Below are 19581 nucleotides of genomic sequence, written 5' to 3'. Positions count from 1 at the left end.
GGCACTTCTTCAATATTTTTGCACTCTACTTTTTCTCAATAAGCTGTAAGGCGAGCTAGATTAAAACTTTAGCCCTTATGACGTTTTTTTTTTCAATTTTCAATTTTTTTTTAACGACGACAGGAAAAAAGAAAATTATTCTAGAAAGGCGATTGGTTATTCGGATGCTTATTTGGGAAACTTTTTGAAAATCGTGTTAATTGATGAGGAAATCATTACTCTTGATGTCAATTAGTTTTTGTATAAATTTCGAGTTGCTTTATTAATTTTTAGTACTTAGTTTTTGAATGCTTTCATATGTATTACCTATTATGTAATGTATTTTAAAAATAATTCAATGATAAGTAATCGTATTTCAGTAAAAGCTTGGTTAATTTTAATCAATAGTACCTACTGAAATTGAGAATTTTACAATTTTTCCCGATTTCCAACAACATTTCGGACAATTATGCATAATTTTACATCATTTTTTAGTCATTTTCAATTATTTTCATGGCATTTCAACAATTTTTTTTTAATTTCATCGATTTTTTAAAACCAATTTTTGATTGTTCTGAATAATTAACGCATCAGTTTGACAATTTTTCTGATACTTTATACAATTAGGTAGGTATCACGAAATTTTCCTCAATTTTCATAATAAATCATTTCATCAATTTTTGATCCAGTAACTTTTATGGCAATTTTATAGTTTTTTTTTTTTTTTTTGATAGGCTACATGGTAACTGAAAAGTTCATCCCACGAAATTCTTCCAGGAGAAAATTCTTCCTTGTGAACTTTTTTTCATCAATTTTCAGGGAATTTGAGAAATGTGTATACTTAGATTTTCAAATACTCAACTGATTATCAAGTACCTAGGTCCTAGATATATGAAAATTGGGACACAATATCAAATTTTTTGAAATTAATTTTCTTGCCCATATTTGTAGACAGGTGTTTCTTTTTTTAATTAATTTTTTTTTCAAATAAAATAATAGAAAAGTTTGATGTGTGGTAATTTTAATCTTTAATCAGTCATTTTCAAGAAATATTTCAGGTATCTAATCAATCATATTTAAAAACAAATTTCACTAGAAAAGATTTTGGAGAGGAGAGATTTGATCGCTTCCAGTAGACATATAATATCGAGTCCCAATGAAAATTAGTCAAAATGAGGCAATAATCAGTCAAGTTGATAATTTAATAATCAAATATTTATTTGAACTTGAACCGTATCTGTCACTACCACGGGTTTTAAAAAGTTTCTGTCACTAGCACTGGTTTCAATCAGTGTCTGTCACTACCACTGGTTATAAACAGTGTCTGTCACTACCACTGGTTTTTGAAACAGTGTATGTAACTACCACTGGTTTTAAACAGTGTCTGTCACTACCACTGGTTATAAACAGTGTCTGTCACTACCACTGGTTTTAAACAGTGTCTGTCACTACCACTGGTTAAAAACAGTGTTTGTCACTACCGCTGGTTTTAAAAAGTATCTGTCACTACCACTGCTTTCAATCAGTTTCTGTCACTACCACTGGTTTTAAAAAGTTTCTGTCACTACCACTGGTTTTAAACAGTGTCTGTCACTACCACTGGTTATAAAACATGTCTCTTACAGATGCTGGTTTCAAACAGTTTCTGTAACAAACACTGGTTTAAAACAGTGACTGTCAGACGTCAGTACCTCTGGTGTTAAACAGTGGCTGTCACTACCACTGGTTTTAAATTTGAAGTTCTCAAATTCCATAAACATAGATAAAAAAAATTCTGTGAGGAAGAATTTTATGCACGATGAATTTTCTTTGAATCAACTATACTTACGTAATTTTTGGAAAACTTCGTTCAATTAAAATTTTTTCTATGAATTTTTCGTAATTTCCAACAAATTTTTCTGATATTTCAGATTTTAGACATTTGTGCGATATAAATGCAGGAATTTCGCAATTTTACATTCACTTTTCATAATTCTCAATAGTTTTAATAACTTTTTCACAAATTTTAAAGCAGTTTTTCTAAATTTTTTACAATTTTGCTCGTAATTTTTTAAAAATTTAGGTAATCAATTTTTGGTGATTTTAGATAATTAATGCCATACTTTTAAAATGTTTCTGATGTTTTGAATAATTATCATAAAATTCCTTCAATTTTCATCGTACGTATTTTATCAATTGTTGGCAATTTTGTGACACTTCAGGCCATTTTTCAAAAATTTTATCCCAAAATCGATTCATTTTCAACTATTTTCATGAGATGACCAAAAAAAAAATTCAACAATTTTTAAACTAGTTTTCCCAAAATTTTCCCCCAATTTTTCTGATGAAAATTTTTTCCTCACCTGTTTCCGGTTATCTTGAATAAGTGATGCATTGATTCGATTTTTTTTGATAGTTTATGCAATTCTGACAATCTTTTTATCGACTTTTACCGCTTTCACGACATTTTATCGATTTTTTCTTAAATTTTCTACCATTTAGATGATTTTTTCTATATTTTTTCAAAGTTTTTGTACATTTTGTCACCGTTTAGTGCTCTTAAATTTTTTTTATTCAAGTTGAACAAGTTTTAATAATCAATCAAATATGCTTCCTGATTTTCTAATCAATTTTTCTCAATTATTTTTTAAACCGACCAATTTGACAGTTTTTATGATATTTTAATTTAAAACTCGCAAAATTCTAAGTTTCAATTTGATGAAATTTGTACGCAATTTCCGCGAAATTATTTTAAAGTTTCGAAATATTTTATCGACCAAACTTCGAATAGTTTTTGATTGTTTTTCAAGGCATTTAATAAATATTTTAAACGATATGTTACGTTATTTTTGCCAAGAATTGTTCAATTTTTGCCTACTTAAATATTGAGCAAAATGCTCACGTAAAACAAAAAAGGTAAAATCGCAAATAAAAACGTTTGGGAGCCCAGGATTTTCACTTTTTTTTTTTTTTTGTTGGTATTTTGACTATTTAAGGGTCATTAATGCAAGAAAAAGGGGTGGAGAGGAGCTCAGAGGCCTTGAATCGAAAATATATTTAAACTCAAGAGTATTCAAATTCAGAAAAATCGACACGCCACTTCAATTTTTTTTTTCAAATTTTGGCCAAATTCGGGGCTGTTGTGCTCTCGAGAAGGGCTGCGATTCAGTTTTGAAAATATTGGTTTGTTGCTGAGGAGATCGAAGTGTCTCTCTTCTATAATTTTTCGAGCTTTTTAGTGATAAATCTTAACATCAGTACATTCCGTAGTCAGTCAAGAAAAATTAGGCATCCATCTTAAAAGTTGAAATGTTTGAATTATAATAATTATTTACAATTATAAATTAGTGATTTTGCATTTTTCATTTCTTTTGACACACTAAAGCTGAAAAATTTCTCCTTCGATTTTAATGATAAGCAAACCATTATGCATTGATTTATTTTGAGCTGTCTTTCATGGCAACCGAAGGCGAAATATGTATTTAGTACCTCGAACAATCGACTTGATACAAATGTTCAATTTGAAAAACTAACTGATACTCAATGCAATAAAAAATGAACCTGTTTTCTCCTATTTTGGCATAGTTTTGTTTTTTCTTCTGAAAAGGGGAGGGGGGATGTGGATTTTTTATTTAATGTAATCGATTAGACGGAAAATTAATTCCACGGGAATCTAAGTGGTTGATATCATAAATGTAGAATTCGAAGTACAAACTTTGCGAACCTTGAACACGATCTGCTCTAGATTTATCATCTTCCAATTCTTCGGTTTTTTTGATCTCCATGACCGGGGGTTTGTGTTGTTTTTCTCCTTCGACACTCTCTTCGTTCGAACGCCAGTAAACTGTCGCAATGGTAGCTAAGCATTTCAATTTCATATCGCCGTTTCTAAAGTGTTCCGGTTGTACCTTGAATTTCAATCCGAGTACGGTAGCTTCTAGACCTTCGCGTCCCATGAATTTTCTGAAAGGACCTTTTAAAAATGTCGTGTTCACCTGCAATAATAAAACAAGTGGTTTGAGTAAATCAAACGAATTGAAATCTTTCAAAAAATTCATCAAATCTGAAATCTTATTTCATAAATTTTTCAATTAATTAACATTCCTCCCACCCCATTTTGTACATTGTAGACTTGGAAATACCAATCAAATTTCACTTTGATGAAAAAAATATAAATATAGGAGATATTCTCGTAATAAGAGTTCAAGTATCCTACCAACCTACGTGTTTCAGCCTTTCATTCAAATCCATCTCCCGCAGCTAAAAAAAAAACACCCACCAAAAATAGCTTTTCAAATTGAAAAATTCGCTACAGCAGATTGAATTTTTATTCGGTAAATTAGCCCATCTCGATTTCCTCGTGTAATTATACTTTTGTCTTAATTAATAAAAAACTCGATTCGCAAAAATAATACACTTCGTTTACCTAAATGAAACGTGCTGCGAAAAAGATGCTGGCAATTTTACGTGTACCTAGTACGAGTATAAGTATAAGAAGAAGAGAAGAACTATACCGTACAGAAACAAAATAATAACGTCGTGATCTTTCGCAGGAAATATTAAAAGAAAAACGACGCAAATTTTATCATTTTCAACGAAAAATTTGTCTTGTTACATTAATCTCAATTAGAATTTTCCTCTTGTACTGCTTCCTCTCTCGGTCTGTTTTTGCAGCTCGTGATGAGATATTTAATGAAAATTCGTCGCTGTAGCTTCGTCGTCGTCGTCGTCGTCGTCGAAGCGACCAAGATAACGGAGATGTGTCACCTTGACGGGTAAAAATTAAAGGTGTCGTTGTCAAGTTCATTTTACAGATTTTTATCGTCCTTTTTTTATCACCTACCTAGTTTGTTTTCCCTTTTTTTTTTACTCGAGCTTTCTTTTTCTATCTCGGGGAAATTATCGCGATAATTACGAGATGGTGTGTTTTTCTTCGAGTTACTTTTTTCCCCGTTTTTTGTATCGAGGTGGAAGGGGTGATGGAGGGGTAAGAGGAGGAACGCGTTGAAAGGAGGTTTGATTTTGTGCGATGATAGGGTTGTTTTTTTTTCCTTCAATGGATACCTACAGATGTTTTTTTTCTCTGTGCATTTTGTATTAAGTAAGAGGAAATAACTTTGGAAAAATTTTACCCTCTTTGAATGAAAAATCAAATGGGCTGTGAAGCAAAAAATTGGAGTTATTAATTTTCAAAATATAGCCGAAGAGAAGTTTTAAAGAATTTTTCTGAGCCCAAAATTAAATTAGGTCATGATTTTTGATATTCGAGTGAATCGTTCACGAACGACTATTAATTCGAGTGAATCGTTCACGAACGACTATTAATTCGAGTGAATCGTTCACGAACGACTATTAATTCGAGTGAATCGTTCACGAACGACTTCTAATTCAAGTGAATCGTTCACGAACGACTTCTAATTCAAGTGAATCGTTCACGAACGACTTCTAATTCAAGTGAATCGTTCACGAACGACTTCTAATTCGAGTGAATCGTTCACGAACGACTTCTAATTCGAGTGAATCGTTCACGAACGACTTCTAATTCGAGTGAATCGTTCACGAACGACTATTAATTCGAGTGAATCGTTCACGAACGACTTATAATTCGAGTGAATCGTTCACGAACGACTTATAATTCGAGTGAATCGTTCGCGAACGACTCCTAATTTTGGCAAATCGTCAACGAAGGACGTTCAATTGAAGTGAACCGTTCACAAACGATTTTGAATTTTAGCCAATTGTCATCACTCATCAACGACTTCTATTTCGAGTCAAGTGCTTATGAACGAAGTTGCCCTGCGACCAATCAAAATTGGTATAAATTCTGGCCAGAAATCAAAAATTTGTATCAAAATTTTTTGAGCACTTTTGAAGAATTTTGAGCCCAAAATTTGGTCATGATTTCTACAATATTATTGAAAAAGGTGTCACGTGAACTATCAAAATAGGTTAAAATTTTTGTTAAAAAACCCAAAAATTTTCAACACCACTTTTTTGAGCACTTTAAAAAATTTTAAGGCCAAATTTGAGTCATAAATTTTCCAGGAAATTCAAACATGTCAATAAAAATATTTCTCGACCAAATATTTTTTTAAGATTTTTTGGATTTGGAAAAAAGTATTCCGTGATCGACCAAAATGAGTTAAAATTTTGTAAAAAAAATCCTATAATATTTCGATGAAAATGATTTTTGAACATTAGAATTTTGAACCCAAACCTGGATCATGATATTCATAACCTATCTCTGGGCTCATAATTCTTCAAAAGTGCTCAAAAAAGTTTTCATGAAAATTTTTGATTTTCTGTCGAAATTTCAACCAATTTTGGGAGATTACATGACAAGATCTCGAAAAATTCTCAAAACCATGACCAAATTTTATAAGCTCAAAATTCTTCAAAACTTATTGGCATTTTTTTATTTCTAATTCTGTCTTAATTTTAACCCATTTTGATGGGTTGCAGGACATCTTTTTTCAAAAATTCTGAAAATCATTAAAATTTTCAAAAAAGCTCAAAAATAATTTTTGTTGGAATTTTCAATTTTTTTTTGCAAAACTTCACCCCATTTTGATAAGTTATTTTGATCTCAAAACTCTTTAAAAGCACTCGAGAAAATTTCAATGAAAATTTTTGATTTGTGCCAAAATTTCAACCAATTTCAAGAGGTCACATGGTCCCATCTTCACAAATTTTTAAAATCACGATTAGATTTTGAGCTCAAGATTCTTCAAAAGTACGATGACACCTAAATCTGATTATGTTTCAAAATTTTAATCCATTTTGATCGGTCGCATGAAATATTTTTCAAAAATTCTAAAAATCATGAGCCCATTTTGGGATCTAAAAGTTTCAAAAAATGCTCAAAAATCATTTTTGTTGGAATATTTAAATTTTTTGCAACCCATCTTGATTTCAAAAGTGCTCAAAAAAATTTCAATTTACATTTTTGATTTCGTGCTGGTCTTAAGCTAGATATTTTGAAAAGTTACAAGACACTTTTCCAAAAACTCTGAAAATCCTGACCCAATTTTGAGAAAATAATCAGTAAAATGCTCGAAAAACAGTTTTGTAGAAATTCTGAAATTTTTCACAAAATTTTAACCCATTTTGAGGGGTCAAGTGTGGAATTCTAAAAATCATGACCCAATTCTGCCCTTCAAAATTCTTCAAAGACCTTATTTATAGCTCAAAATTCGTCAAATATACTCGATTTTGGGCTCAAAGTTTTTGAAAAGTGATCAAAGAAACATATTTATTACAATGTTTGAAATTTTTACAAAATAGTAACACATTTTTATCGATCAAAACGTTACTTTTGAATGATTCTACAATGTCTAAGTTCTTGGCTTTACCTCCCCCCCTCCCCCCCCAATTGTGTGACTGAAAAAATACAATATACATTCTTTAAAAATCCATCTGAATTCATTGGGCTGCAAAAACTCTAGGCAAATTTTATTTCAAGAGCACTTTTTGCCACTTCTTTCTGCGCTTTCATTTGACGAGGCAAATCAAAATTCAAAATTCTAAAATTAATCATTCAAGTTTTACAAAAAGAGACAGGGAAAGAGAGCCATATTATTTAATCAAAAAAATATCAGAAAGCTTTGATGATACATGATGGGTTCTTTCGCAGCATAAAAAATCAACACATTAGATTAATGCCCACCATTTAGCATTCTATGTATAGATAAACAAGCCTCCAACGCAACCTCCCACAATTTGGCAAAAAGTAAATTAAACATGGCGGATGATTTTCCACCGTTGTTGGCTTTGGCGTTTACACATATTTATACCTTTGTGGTCGCGTCAAAATACTTTCGAGATAATTAACCGACGCGACATGTGTAGATATTTTTACATCATGCCATCCCATATCGAAAAGTTTTTCACTTTATAAAGTTTCTTGTTTCACTTGAACTTTCGTCGTATACACATTTATCATCATATGGGAAAAGGTAGCCGACGATGTCGTAACTGTCAAATATACTACGAAATGACAATCTTTACGCCACCGTCGCGTCGAGTTTTGTCTCTCTCTCTCTCTATCTCTAACCCCTGACTCTGCACATCCTTTCTTTTCCTCGTCTGCTTATATGTACCTCGTGTATAGATAGTTAGAGGTATTTTCTCTCATATTTCATGCTGGTTTGGAGATAAACGATGTATGTAGATGCACAAAAGACGAGCGAAAAAAGTGAAGAGATGCCTAGATACGTGAAATAATTTCTTCTCTGTGATTTCTTTATTTTTTAAGGATGATTTTTTTTTTCATCTCTTCATTGTCATTTGTCATAACGCCGATGTTACTAGATTTATTTCAGATCAAGTTTAAGAAGAGTAGAGGAATTCCAGCCTTAAGGATGTAAATAGATAATAGGAAGTAGGTACAAGTTGAAAGCACGTACTTGATCGCCATTTATGAACCAATGCAGACTGGCTGCCGGTTTCGAACGTCCTGAGGTACAATTTACATCTACTGTGTCTCCAATATGGTAACGTGGCTTGCCGCCGTTGATTTTTGGACCTTCGTCTGGTAACGCTGCAACAAAAAAAATGAGAAATTATTGGTATAGCTCACTACATAATATAAACTCTCTCAGGACGGGTGTAATAATCGTGTAATTACAAACACCCCCCTCTCCATCAAAGAAATCAGATCGTTTAAATTTTGAAAAACAAAACTTGTTTCGAGTTAAAATGAAAACAAAAATTCATACATAAAAATTACAGAAAGAGAAAAAAAACTTGAAACAAAAATTGTAGATCGTGAAAAATTGAACTAATTTCGCTAATCCAATTTTGAAACCGGTTCCTTAATTTGCAACCAGTTAACGAAAATCAACAAAAAATTGGAAGAAGAGAAGAAATACCTGAAACAAAAATTGCAGGGTGTGAAAAATCACACAATTCTGTCCGATCATATTTTGAAACCGGTTCATTGGTTCGCGTTATTTTAGCAACCAGTTTTTGAAAATCACTTAAAATTGGAGATAGAGAAAAAAAGCTTGAAACAGCAATTGTTGAACGTGAAAAATGGAACTATCTTCGCTAATCCAATTTTGAAACCGGTTCATTAATTTGCAACCAGTTTTTGAAAATCAACTAAGTAAACATTAAGGATACAGAAAAAAGCTTGGAACAAAAGTTGCAGAGTATGAAAAATTACACAATTCTGTCTAATTACATTTTGAAACCGGTTCATTGGTTCGCATTTCGCAACCAGTTTTTGACGAATCACCTAAAAGAAAAACAGTTAGAGGAAAAAGCTTGAAACAAAAGCTGTAGAGTGTAAAAAAATTGAACTAAAAAATTCGCTAATCGGATTTTGAAACCGGTACATCAATTTGCATACAAGTAATTTTCGACAACTGGTTGCAAACTAATGAACCGGTTTTAAAATCAGATTAGTGAAAATAGTTCAATTTTTCACACTCTACAACTCTTGTTTCGAGCTTTTTCCTCTATCTCCAATTTTTAGGCAATTTTTGATAACTGGTTACTAATTAATGAACCGGTTTCAAAATCCGATCATCGAAAATAGTTCAATTTTTCACGCTGTTCAACATATTTTGTATCGAACTTTTTTCTCCATCTCGAATTTTTAGGTGATTGTAAAAAACTGGTTGCTAAATGCGAACCATTGAACCGGTTTCAAAATGTGATTGGACAGAATTGTGTAATTTTTTCACGCCTTGCAACCTTTGTTTCAAGCTTTTTTCTCTACCTAAAATTTTTAGGCAATTTTAGATAACTGGCTGAGTGGTTGCAAATCAATGAACTAGTTTCAAAATCTGATTGGCGAAAATAATTCAATTATACACGCCCTACAACTTTTTTTCAAGCTTTGTTCTCCATCTCCAATTTTTAGGTATTTCTTGATAACTGGTTGCAAATTGATGAACAAATTCATGAGTTTCACAACTTGTAGGCTACTAGCCGGACATTTCAACATCATCATCAAATTCCAAAAGTTCAAAGCTTCCATGTTCATTAAGCGACAACATTTCATTTTCAACATTTTTTAAAACTCATTTCCTAGAACACGGCTGAATGGATTTCGATGAAACTTGAAATCCCACAAAGTCTCCACCATTTCAATAACGAATCGTTTATCAACAAGTGGATCTGTTCTCAAACGAATTGTTCACATATAAATTAATTCATTTCTCAGTGAATTGTTCATGATTCGCGAACGAGTTGATCAGTTCTTCAATTTATGAATCAATTCGTTCGCGAACGATTTACCAAAAACTATTCAATTCATTCGCGAATGATTCACCAAAAATTATTTAATTCGTTTGCGAATGATTCACTAAAACTCAAGTTAATGATTCAATTCGTTCGCGAATGATTTACCAACTACCAATCAATTCGTTCGCGAATTATTCACCAAAAATTAGGTAAATGAATCAATTCGTTCGTGAAGAAGTCACTTATACCAATTAATTCGTTCGCGAATGATTCACCAAAAATTATTCAATTCGTTCACGAATGATTCACTAGAAAATTCAATTGGTTCGTTGATTATTCACCAAAAAATATTCAATTTGTGTGCGAACGATTCACCAAAAATTGAGCAAATTAATCGATTCATTCGCGAAGGAGTCACTTATACAAATCAATTCGTTCACGAACGATTCACTAGAAAATTGAATTGAATTCGTTCACGAATGATTCACTAGAAAATTTAATTTGTTCGCGAATGATTCACCAAAAATTATTCATTTTGTTCACGAATGATTCACTAGAAAATTGAATTACATTTGTTCGCGACAGATTCAACAAAAACTAAGTACCTGAATGAATCTATTCGTTCGCGAAGGAGTCACTTATATGAATCAATTCGTTCGCGAATGATTCACTAAAAAAATTCAATTTGTTCACAAATGATTTACTAAAAAATTGAATTCGTTCGCGAATGATTCACCAAAAATTACTCAATTTGTTCACGAATGATTCACCAGAAAATTGAACTAAACTCGTTCGCGAATGATCAGCAAAAATTATTTAATTCGTTCACGAATGATTCAATAGAAAATTGAATTGAACTCGTTCACGAATGATTCACTTGAAAATTAAATTGAATTCGTTCGCGAATGATTCACCAAAAATTATTCAATTCATTCGCGAATGATTCACTGAAAAATTCAATTCGTTCGCGAATGATTCAACAAAAATTACTCAATTCGTTCACGAATGATTCACTAGAAAATTGAATTGAATTCGTTCGCGAATGATTCAACAAAAATGACTCAATTCGTTCATGAATGATTCACTAAAAAATTGAATTGAATTCGTTCGCGAATGATTCAACAAAAATCAAGTACCTAAATGAATCTATTCGTTCGCGAAGGAGTCACTTATATGAATCAATTCGTTTGCGAATTATTCACCAAAAATTATTTAATTCGTTCACGAACGATTCACTAGAAAATTGAATTGAATTCGTTCACGAATGATTCACTAGAAAATTAAATTGAACTCGTTCGCAAATGATTCACTAAAAAATTCAATTCGTTCGCGAATGATTCACCAAAAATTATTCAATTCGTTCGCGAATGATTCACTAGAAAATTGAATTCGTTCGCGAATGATTCACCAAAAATTATTCAATTCGTTCGTGAATGATTCACCAAAAATTATTCAATTCGTTCGGGAATGATTAAAAAAATTAGGTAAATGAATCGATTCGTTCGCGAAGGAGTCATTTATATGAATCAATTCGTTTGCGAATGATTCACCTATAAATCAATCAATTTGTTCAATCGTCAATCGGTTGTGAATGATTCGATCCGATTCACTTCGCTTGAAAACAGATGAATTCCTATACACTAGTTTCACATAAACCGAATCAATTTACTCAAGTATTTAATCACCCATCGTTCGTTAATGATTCGATTCGATGTTATAACATGTTCGTAAAAGATTTGTAGGTATTTGAAGAAGAGTTGATCTTCTCACGCATAATGCGTGAGTGTTTTTTCATTTCGATTCATTTTCATTCTAATTTTAAATAGACTCAAAATTCTGCGAGACTCATATCTCCCCTCCAGGAGCATCTTTCTTTGTGACTTTCAACTCAAAATGAAGGTCTCCTCTGAATCTTGGTCGAAATCCTCAACCTTTTTTTCGCGATCCGCCCTAACAGAGACCATATTTGATGAATAGTGGGAGGGAGAGAGGGAGGGAGGGAGGGGGGCATCAAATTCTTCAATACCTAGAGACTGACAAATCGAAGAAATAAACCTCTCTTTTGCTCGTTTTTGAAAAAAAAATCACGTCGATTTTCATTTTCATCAAAACTCGCCAAAGAAACCCTCTCTTTTTGAAATCATTGCATTCGACGAATCGAAAGGAAAAGATATATTTTCGCTCTCGAGCCTTTCTCCGCGTCTCTTTTCATCGCTACATGAAAAATTTTCTCAATTGGAAATCAGCCTTTTTTTTTCACCCATCACCTAACATCGCTACTTTACCTAACGTACGTTGGGCAAATTCACGTACATATGTATACCTTACATATACCTATTCTACATTTATGTATAGGGTATGGGAAAAAGCATAGCCCTGCCAACCGCAACATTCGGCTCGTTCGGTGAAACCTAAACGTGCATAAAAAACCAACATCGAACCTTAATTAACGCCGTTTTCGCATCCGTTTGAACGGCGCGGCGCCCGCACCGTGTCCCAGACCGGAGCGCTAATTTACCGGCTCGCGTGTACAAATTTCAAAAACTTGGAATTATACTACGTATAGAATGCCAAACACACATATATACGTTTGAATTAAACATTACAGCACAATCAGCACAGCACAGCGCAGCGAACGTTGTTCATATTTACATGGCTACACCATTCAATAAAGGGGGTTAACATACAAATGGTACATACGTGGGCAATGCGTACCTAGCAGGGGTGACGAGGTAGGGAGGGGTTCGACTATAGAGTATCGAAAATGAAAAAGCACCTATCTAATAAGCATTGGCGCTTACACAAAACCCTATCCTTTAAATATTTTTAATGAAATGGAAACGGCGTGCTTCGCGTACTCGTATACTACCTATGAGGCTATATATACGAGTACGAGTCGATAAATGCCTTTAGATTCGAAAGCAATTCAAATTTTTTTTATTTTCATTTTTTATTCACGCTCGACAAAACACGTTAAGTTATTTAAACAACGTCACCTATACGTTGGGTTGGTATAGGTAGGTACGAGTGAGCAAGGTATAGCTAAAGTACATATTATAGACTCGCGAATGGTATAAAAATTCTATGTAGATGTTTATAAGTGTGGGTGATACGAAGCATAATATGTACATGGTAAAAATCTCGCTGAGTTAAAATTTTTCACCACGAATAAACTTTTCAATCATGTCAATTGACAAAAACGATGAGAAAAATTGCTTTTTGTACCAAGGTCGAGCTACGTACTAAAAGTGCGAAAATCCTATTTTGAGGTTTCCTTTTGGAATACGTAGTCTCATTCCCTTCCTTTGCCGGCCATACATTAACTCGTGGGATGCTTCAGCTATACGAGTATACCAATAAGATGCTGCAAATGTATCCTCGGATGAATCTGAGTAAATCAATGGCACTAGTGTAACCAAAATAGCATCCTTGTTACGTATGCGGTTTTCATTAAATGTCCGCGGTTTCTCGTAATTATCGAATTCGTCCATTCGTTTGAGTTTAATCGACCAAACGATGCGGATTACTAATCGACCCCCTTCTGCTGCTCAGCCCCTTTTGTATACATTTATACAAAATAGTATGTGCTGTGCTGTGTGCACAAATCCTATGACTATCTGTTAGTACAAAGAAGTCTATACTTACTCTTACTCTATATATATACAATATACATTGTTTTGAAAGTTTGGTAAATCTCGTTTATTGTTGTTTATTTATCGAGCAAGTTTAGATAGACAAGTAATGCTTATGTTTGCGGATTTTGGCTGACAAAAATTTTCGATTTTTGTGAAAAATTTCAACAAAAAAAATGTACTTTTTTTCAAATGTTGTCTCAAAGTCTTCATTTTTGCCAAAAATGTCCAGAATTTTTAGCTCTTTGTCAATCGAAAAGTTTCGATTTTTGATCCACTTATAATTGTCAAAAATTACCAAGAATAGTCGTTTTATACCTAAAAAGGCATAACAAGTTTCACTTTTTAAAAACAAATTCCGAAAAAAATGCAATTTTTTTGCCAATTATTCCAAAAAAATTTCTGTTTTTTGCTAAAATTTGTTAAATTTTTACTTTTTGAAAAAGATTTTCTATTAGCAAATTACTCAAGATTTTCTTTCTTTTTAGCCAAATTATTGAAAAAAAATGATTGCTATTGCCCCAACTTCGGATAAAAAGGTCGGGGGTCAAAAATTTTGATAGTTCTCGACATTTTGAGCTCAAACTAGACGATTCCCGGTGTGTCAGTTTTTATAATAATTATACTTACTTACTTAGTATAAGTTTCAGCACAACCTTGATTTTTACATTTTATCACTTGGAACCTGTTCTAATTGATCAAATAAGGTCAAACTTAGGAAATGAGGTTCTTTTAGGACCTAAAATTGACTCCCGGAGTTTGAAGTGTCAAAGTTGAAAATTACAGAAAGGTCATTTTTTTGGAAGGGGCATAATACGGCTCCAAATGAACGAAAAGGGTCCAAAATCATACCATAGGTCAGTACCTTCACTGTGATCAACATATCCAAATTTCAGCTTCCTAGGTCACCCCCACACCATTTAAGAAGAGAAAAATCACATTTGACCTCATTTTTTACTCCCTCGCCCCTAAAATTGATCTAGAAGGTCCAAATTTTCAGCATGCAATAGAAGAGTGCCCCATGAGTGATTATTACAGGTTTCAACCTTCCAACCCCATTTGACCTCTCTCCAGGGTCAAAAAGTGGATTTGTGGTCTATTTTACATGTTTTTCAATTTTTCAGACAGCCTACAGCCCCTCCAAATTGACCTGGAGGGTCCAAATTCTCACAGTACAATGGGAGGATGTACCCAAAGTGCCTTTTGCATGTTTTGACCTTCTAACCACATTTTTACAGAAAGGTCATTTTTTTGAAGGGGCATAATATGACCCCAAATTGATGAAAAGGGTCCAAAATCATAACATTGGTCAGTACCCTCATTTTGATCAACATATCCAAATTTCAGTTTCCTAGGTCATCCCCACCTCCATTAAGGTGGGAAAAACCACATTTGACCCCAGTTTTTGACCCCCTCACCCCTAAAATTGATCTAGAAGGTCCAAATTTTCAACATACAATGGGAGGGTGCCTCATGAGTGATTATTGCCGGTTTCAACCTTCCAACCCTATTTGACCTCTCTCCAGGGTCAAAAAAGTGGGCTTTTTTTGCTATTTTACGCGTTTTCCAATTTTTCAGATAGCCTGTAGCCCCTCCAAATTGACCTAGAGGGGTCCACATTTTCACAGTACAATGAGAGGGTGTACCCGAAGTGCCTTTTGCATGTTTCAACCTTCCAACCCTATTTGACCCCTTTCCAGGGTCAAATGTGTTTTTCGACGTTTAGGAACGCCTACAGCACCTCCAAATTGACCTAGAGGGTTCAAATTTTCACAGTACAATGGGAGGATGTAACCGCAGGCCTTTTTGCCGGTTTCAACCTTTTAACCCCATTTGACCTGTTTCAGGGTCAAGACAGGTTTGTTACCATACTTTTTGCAGGAGGAAGAGAGTTGGGCGAAACCCGAGGGGGTGGGGTGCAGGAGGGACAAGGAAACAGCGGAAAGGTTTAGTTCCAAAAGATGATATTTGAGATTTTGCGTCGAATTAGGCCATTGCCAGAGGCAGGTTTAAGAGGGGGAAAAATTAGGGGCACATGGATCTCTTAAATGAGTCTCACAACGCTCAAAATTATTCTTCACAATTTGTTTTTCACTCATTTTTCGGGACAAGGAATAAAAAAGTCAATGGTTCAAAAATTCCAAAACTATTCACTTTTTTCAAAAGTTTGGAGGGGGAATTCAGTCCTCCGGTGATTAATATTTCAGTCGAAAAAATATTCAAATTCGGCCATTTTTCATCAATTATATATATATAAAAAAAAAAATGTTCAAGTTTTATGATCAAAGGAATCAACAAGGACAGAATTTTACTCATACAAAAATTTTTCCCATTTTGGCCCCCAATTTGAGAATTCCTGCTTCCCCTATTGAGATGAATCGCGAAAAAAATGTTGAAGATTTCGACCAAATTCAGTGAAAAACTTCATTTGAGTTGAAGTCACGATCAAAGTCCTCAAAAAATGAGAATTTTCGAAAAAATCGTGATTTTTTTTAATCTAGCTTCTGCCCACTCTGAACAATTAAAAATTTGCAATTCGCTTATTTTTGAAGCAATTTCGAAGATTTTTAGCATAATTATACCAATGGAGAAGTAGGTATAATTTCTGAAACTGAGGAAACATTTTTAGACCCCCCAGTGCTGCCAATTTTTTTGGTCATTATTGTCAATTTCAAATATGTAATTGATAAGAATAGCTAAGAACTTATTTATCAAAAATACGTATTATTTTCGGTTTTTGTGCAAAAATCGCCAAAAATTGGCACCACTGCATTCCTAAATATTTCCCAAGCTTCAGAAATGACATCTTTCCACATTTTTGCTAAATTAATGTAGAATATTTCAGAAGAAAAAATTTTCAAAACCGGAATTAAACCAAGAATAAGCCATTTTTTCCCTCTAGAGTCAACCCAGAAGCTAAAATTTTTTTCGAGTGACTTTCAACTCGAAACGAAAGTTTCCACTAAATTTAGTCAAAATCCTTCGAAATATTTTTTCGTGATATACTCTAAAATACATTGTAATTACAGGGCCAGCAAATTGAGCAGTTTATTACACTTTTTGAAAATCTTAAATTTCCAAAATATGGCCTTTTGACTTCATTTGGTAAAATTGTGTGAAAAATACCTTCAAAAATCCGTATGGGGCTCCACAACTCCTGAAAATGGTTCGAAACTATTTTAAATCAATTCAATGAGTTGCACACAGGCCACGGATCCAGCTTTCTGGCTCCATTTGGTAAAATTTTGATTTTTTCCATATTCGTCTCCAATATTTTCAAAAAGTCTCCAAAAAATGTATGTACTTCAATATCTGGAATTTTAGCTGATGATACAATTTTGCATGCTCTGTCGATTTAGTTTTGTCTGTTTCAAAAATTCTTCCTTTGGTTGGGATACTTTCTTTGGTAAGCTAATTCACTCATCTAATCTCAAAACAGCTTTTGATCCCATTAATCAAAAAATCAGAATAAAAAACAATTTCTCCTCGCTCTCCACCACATATCCAATACTCTCAGATAGGCAGAAGGGAGAAAGCAGCAGCATTAATTTAACAGGTGTAAAAAAAGCGATGTTTTTTTTTTAGATTTCCAAGCAAAGCGAAGGGTGCAGGAAACACGTCACAAGGTAGGAAAAATTACCCTCGAGTAATTAATGAAACTCGACTACGCGATTAAAATCTGATTCTCGGATGGTTGAAAACTGTGTCAGAGTGTCGACCAAAGTGTGTAGGTTGTTGCAGGTCCCCATTTGTATAGATGGTATTTTCATCATATCAAGTATATTACGCTCAAAAAGTGGCAATCGAGCGGAACATTTCGATGGGGAAAAAATTAGCGAGTATTTTGTCGGCGATTTCGAGCTCGATTATTTTCTCGCGATCGTGCACGTGTAATGCCGGTTCCAGACTATGCGCGAATCACCACGAAAAAAACATGATTCGCGAATATATCGCGAACTGCGAATAGTGTGTAGATCACATTTCGCACCTGTTCGTGGTGATTCGCAATCATCACGAATCAGTTTTTTCACGTTTCGCGTTTCGCGCCCGATCTCTCGACCGGGCGGTTTTTAGACGAATCGTCAAAGGGATTCGCGATTCGTTGACGAATTTTCAAGTTCGTTCTTGTCAAATGTACATATATCGACGAAATACGAATAGTGTGTAGAGTGCAAATTCGAGGTGTTTCGTATTTCATCATTTTTATCGCGAATCCTTCACGAATCTCAAAATGCGAACCACGAAACGCGAACCGCGCATAGTCTGGAACCGGCATAATTAAAGAACGCGAAACGCGAACCCGATGATATTACACGTTGGCTGGTTGCTCGAGCCTCGATTTAATGGATCGGCCATTACGCGCTTTATTTTTCTCTACTCCTACAGGGATAAGACTACTATACTATGGGTTGCGTAAAAGAGCGAGAAATTTTCAACGTTAAAAGATGTCTGGGCTGACGACGTTAATAGAATTAGGTAGCTTTTGCTCGTCTTATACACAAATAAATACACCCATTAAGTAGTCGTTACAATCATTAACGAATTAAAGCTACGGTCCCAGCGACCCCGGTCTCGGCAACGTCTCGAATAAATATTTAAACGACATGAAAAATTAAACCAGCGTAATTGCGACTTTACATGGCACACGGAGTGAAATTTTGTCCGCTAATTAATCACGCCCAGTACTGTAAGAACCCCAACCCGAGAGCAGGCTCGACCCAGTTCGGCTATAGCATAATTTGGTCGACTAAATAAAACACGATGGAAATTCACCCACTAGTAGCTTTGAACATGTGCCAAAGTGAACTCGGCAAATTTTTAATATCTAGTCTATTAGAACCCTAAAAGTGATCTTGGATTTTGATGGCATGATCTAGATCGACGCAGACCACAAATACTACATATTTTTTAGAACTGGGCTATTTTTTCAAAACAGGTTGAGTAGAGGCTCGAGCGAAAAAACCACGATTTTTTTCAAAAATACCTACCCCGTCTTTGTGGACCCATAACTCTCTTCCAGTAGCACCTCCTGAGCTAGAATATTTTCTGGATGACCTTCAACTCAAAATAAAGATTTCCACTCAATTTTTTTTCGTAATCTACTCCATGCAAAGTAGTGGACGTAAAAACATCAAAAAAATTCTAAACATTTGAAAAATTTGAACATTTTTCGAATTTTTTAAACTTTAAGCTTTCAGCGGAGGCAGGGATTCAACATTTTGATTTGAAAATTTAAAGTTTTTCATACATCTCATTCAGATTATTAGTCATTGTTTTTCAAAGAGTCCTTCATATCTCCCCCCCCAAAAAAAAAACATAAAAGAATAAAAAAAGACGCATCCTAGCCCATCAAGCTCAGACAAATGAGAATTCTAGATAAAAATTTCCAAAACCATTTTTGACAAAATTTTTTAAAATACATTTTGAACATTTTGTAGGCACAGATAAAAAAAACAAAAAAATATAATTCACCCCCCCCCCCCGAGGGGGTGAAAGCACGCGTCAAACACGAGCAAAAAAAGACACCAGAGTAGGAAATTATTTCAAATTGTATTTTTAGATAAACATTTCAAAGACCAATTTGAGATTTTTAAAAAAATGCAGATTCAGATTCAAAAATACCAGAAAAGGATTCCCCCCTCTCTCTTACTATCCCATACACCAATTCATAAAAGTAAACGAGCGTCGAAAATCCCACCATATGGTATTTTTGTATGAAGACTTCAAAGACCATACTTGGAAAAATCTCTCAAGAATTTTCCTCAAATTTTCAAAATTAACTATTTCACTCCTCTCATTT

General features: G+C 33.8%; 1 protein-coding gene across 2 annotated transcripts in view; it reads right to left on the bottom strand.

The window, feature by feature from the left end:
• The window catches only part of LOC135846515 (uncharacterized), a 540933-nt gene that overhangs the window by 1533 nt on the left and 519819 nt on the right, over positions 1–19581 (bottom strand). For both annotated transcript variants that reach the window (XM_065365649.1, XM_065365650.1), the window contains exons 4-5: positions 8364–8497; positions 3683–3953 (exon numbers count right to left, since the gene is read on the bottom strand). In XM_065365649.1, the coding sequence (XP_065221721.1) occupies positions 3683–3953; positions 8364–8497 (405 nt within the window). The remainder of the gene's footprint in view (positions 1–3682; positions 3954–8363; positions 8498–19581) is intronic.

The sequence above is a fragment of the Planococcus citri genome, chromosome 5 (genome assembly GCF_950023065.1).
Source record: "Planococcus citri chromosome 5, ihPlaCitr1.1, whole genome shotgun sequence".
In the NCBI taxonomy this organism is placed as follows: Eukaryota; Metazoa; Arthropoda; class Insecta; order Hemiptera; family Pseudococcidae; genus Planococcus; species Planococcus citri.
The sequence above is the reverse complement of the archived record's forward strand: the minus strand, read 5'-3'. Positions and strand labels throughout refer to the sequence as shown.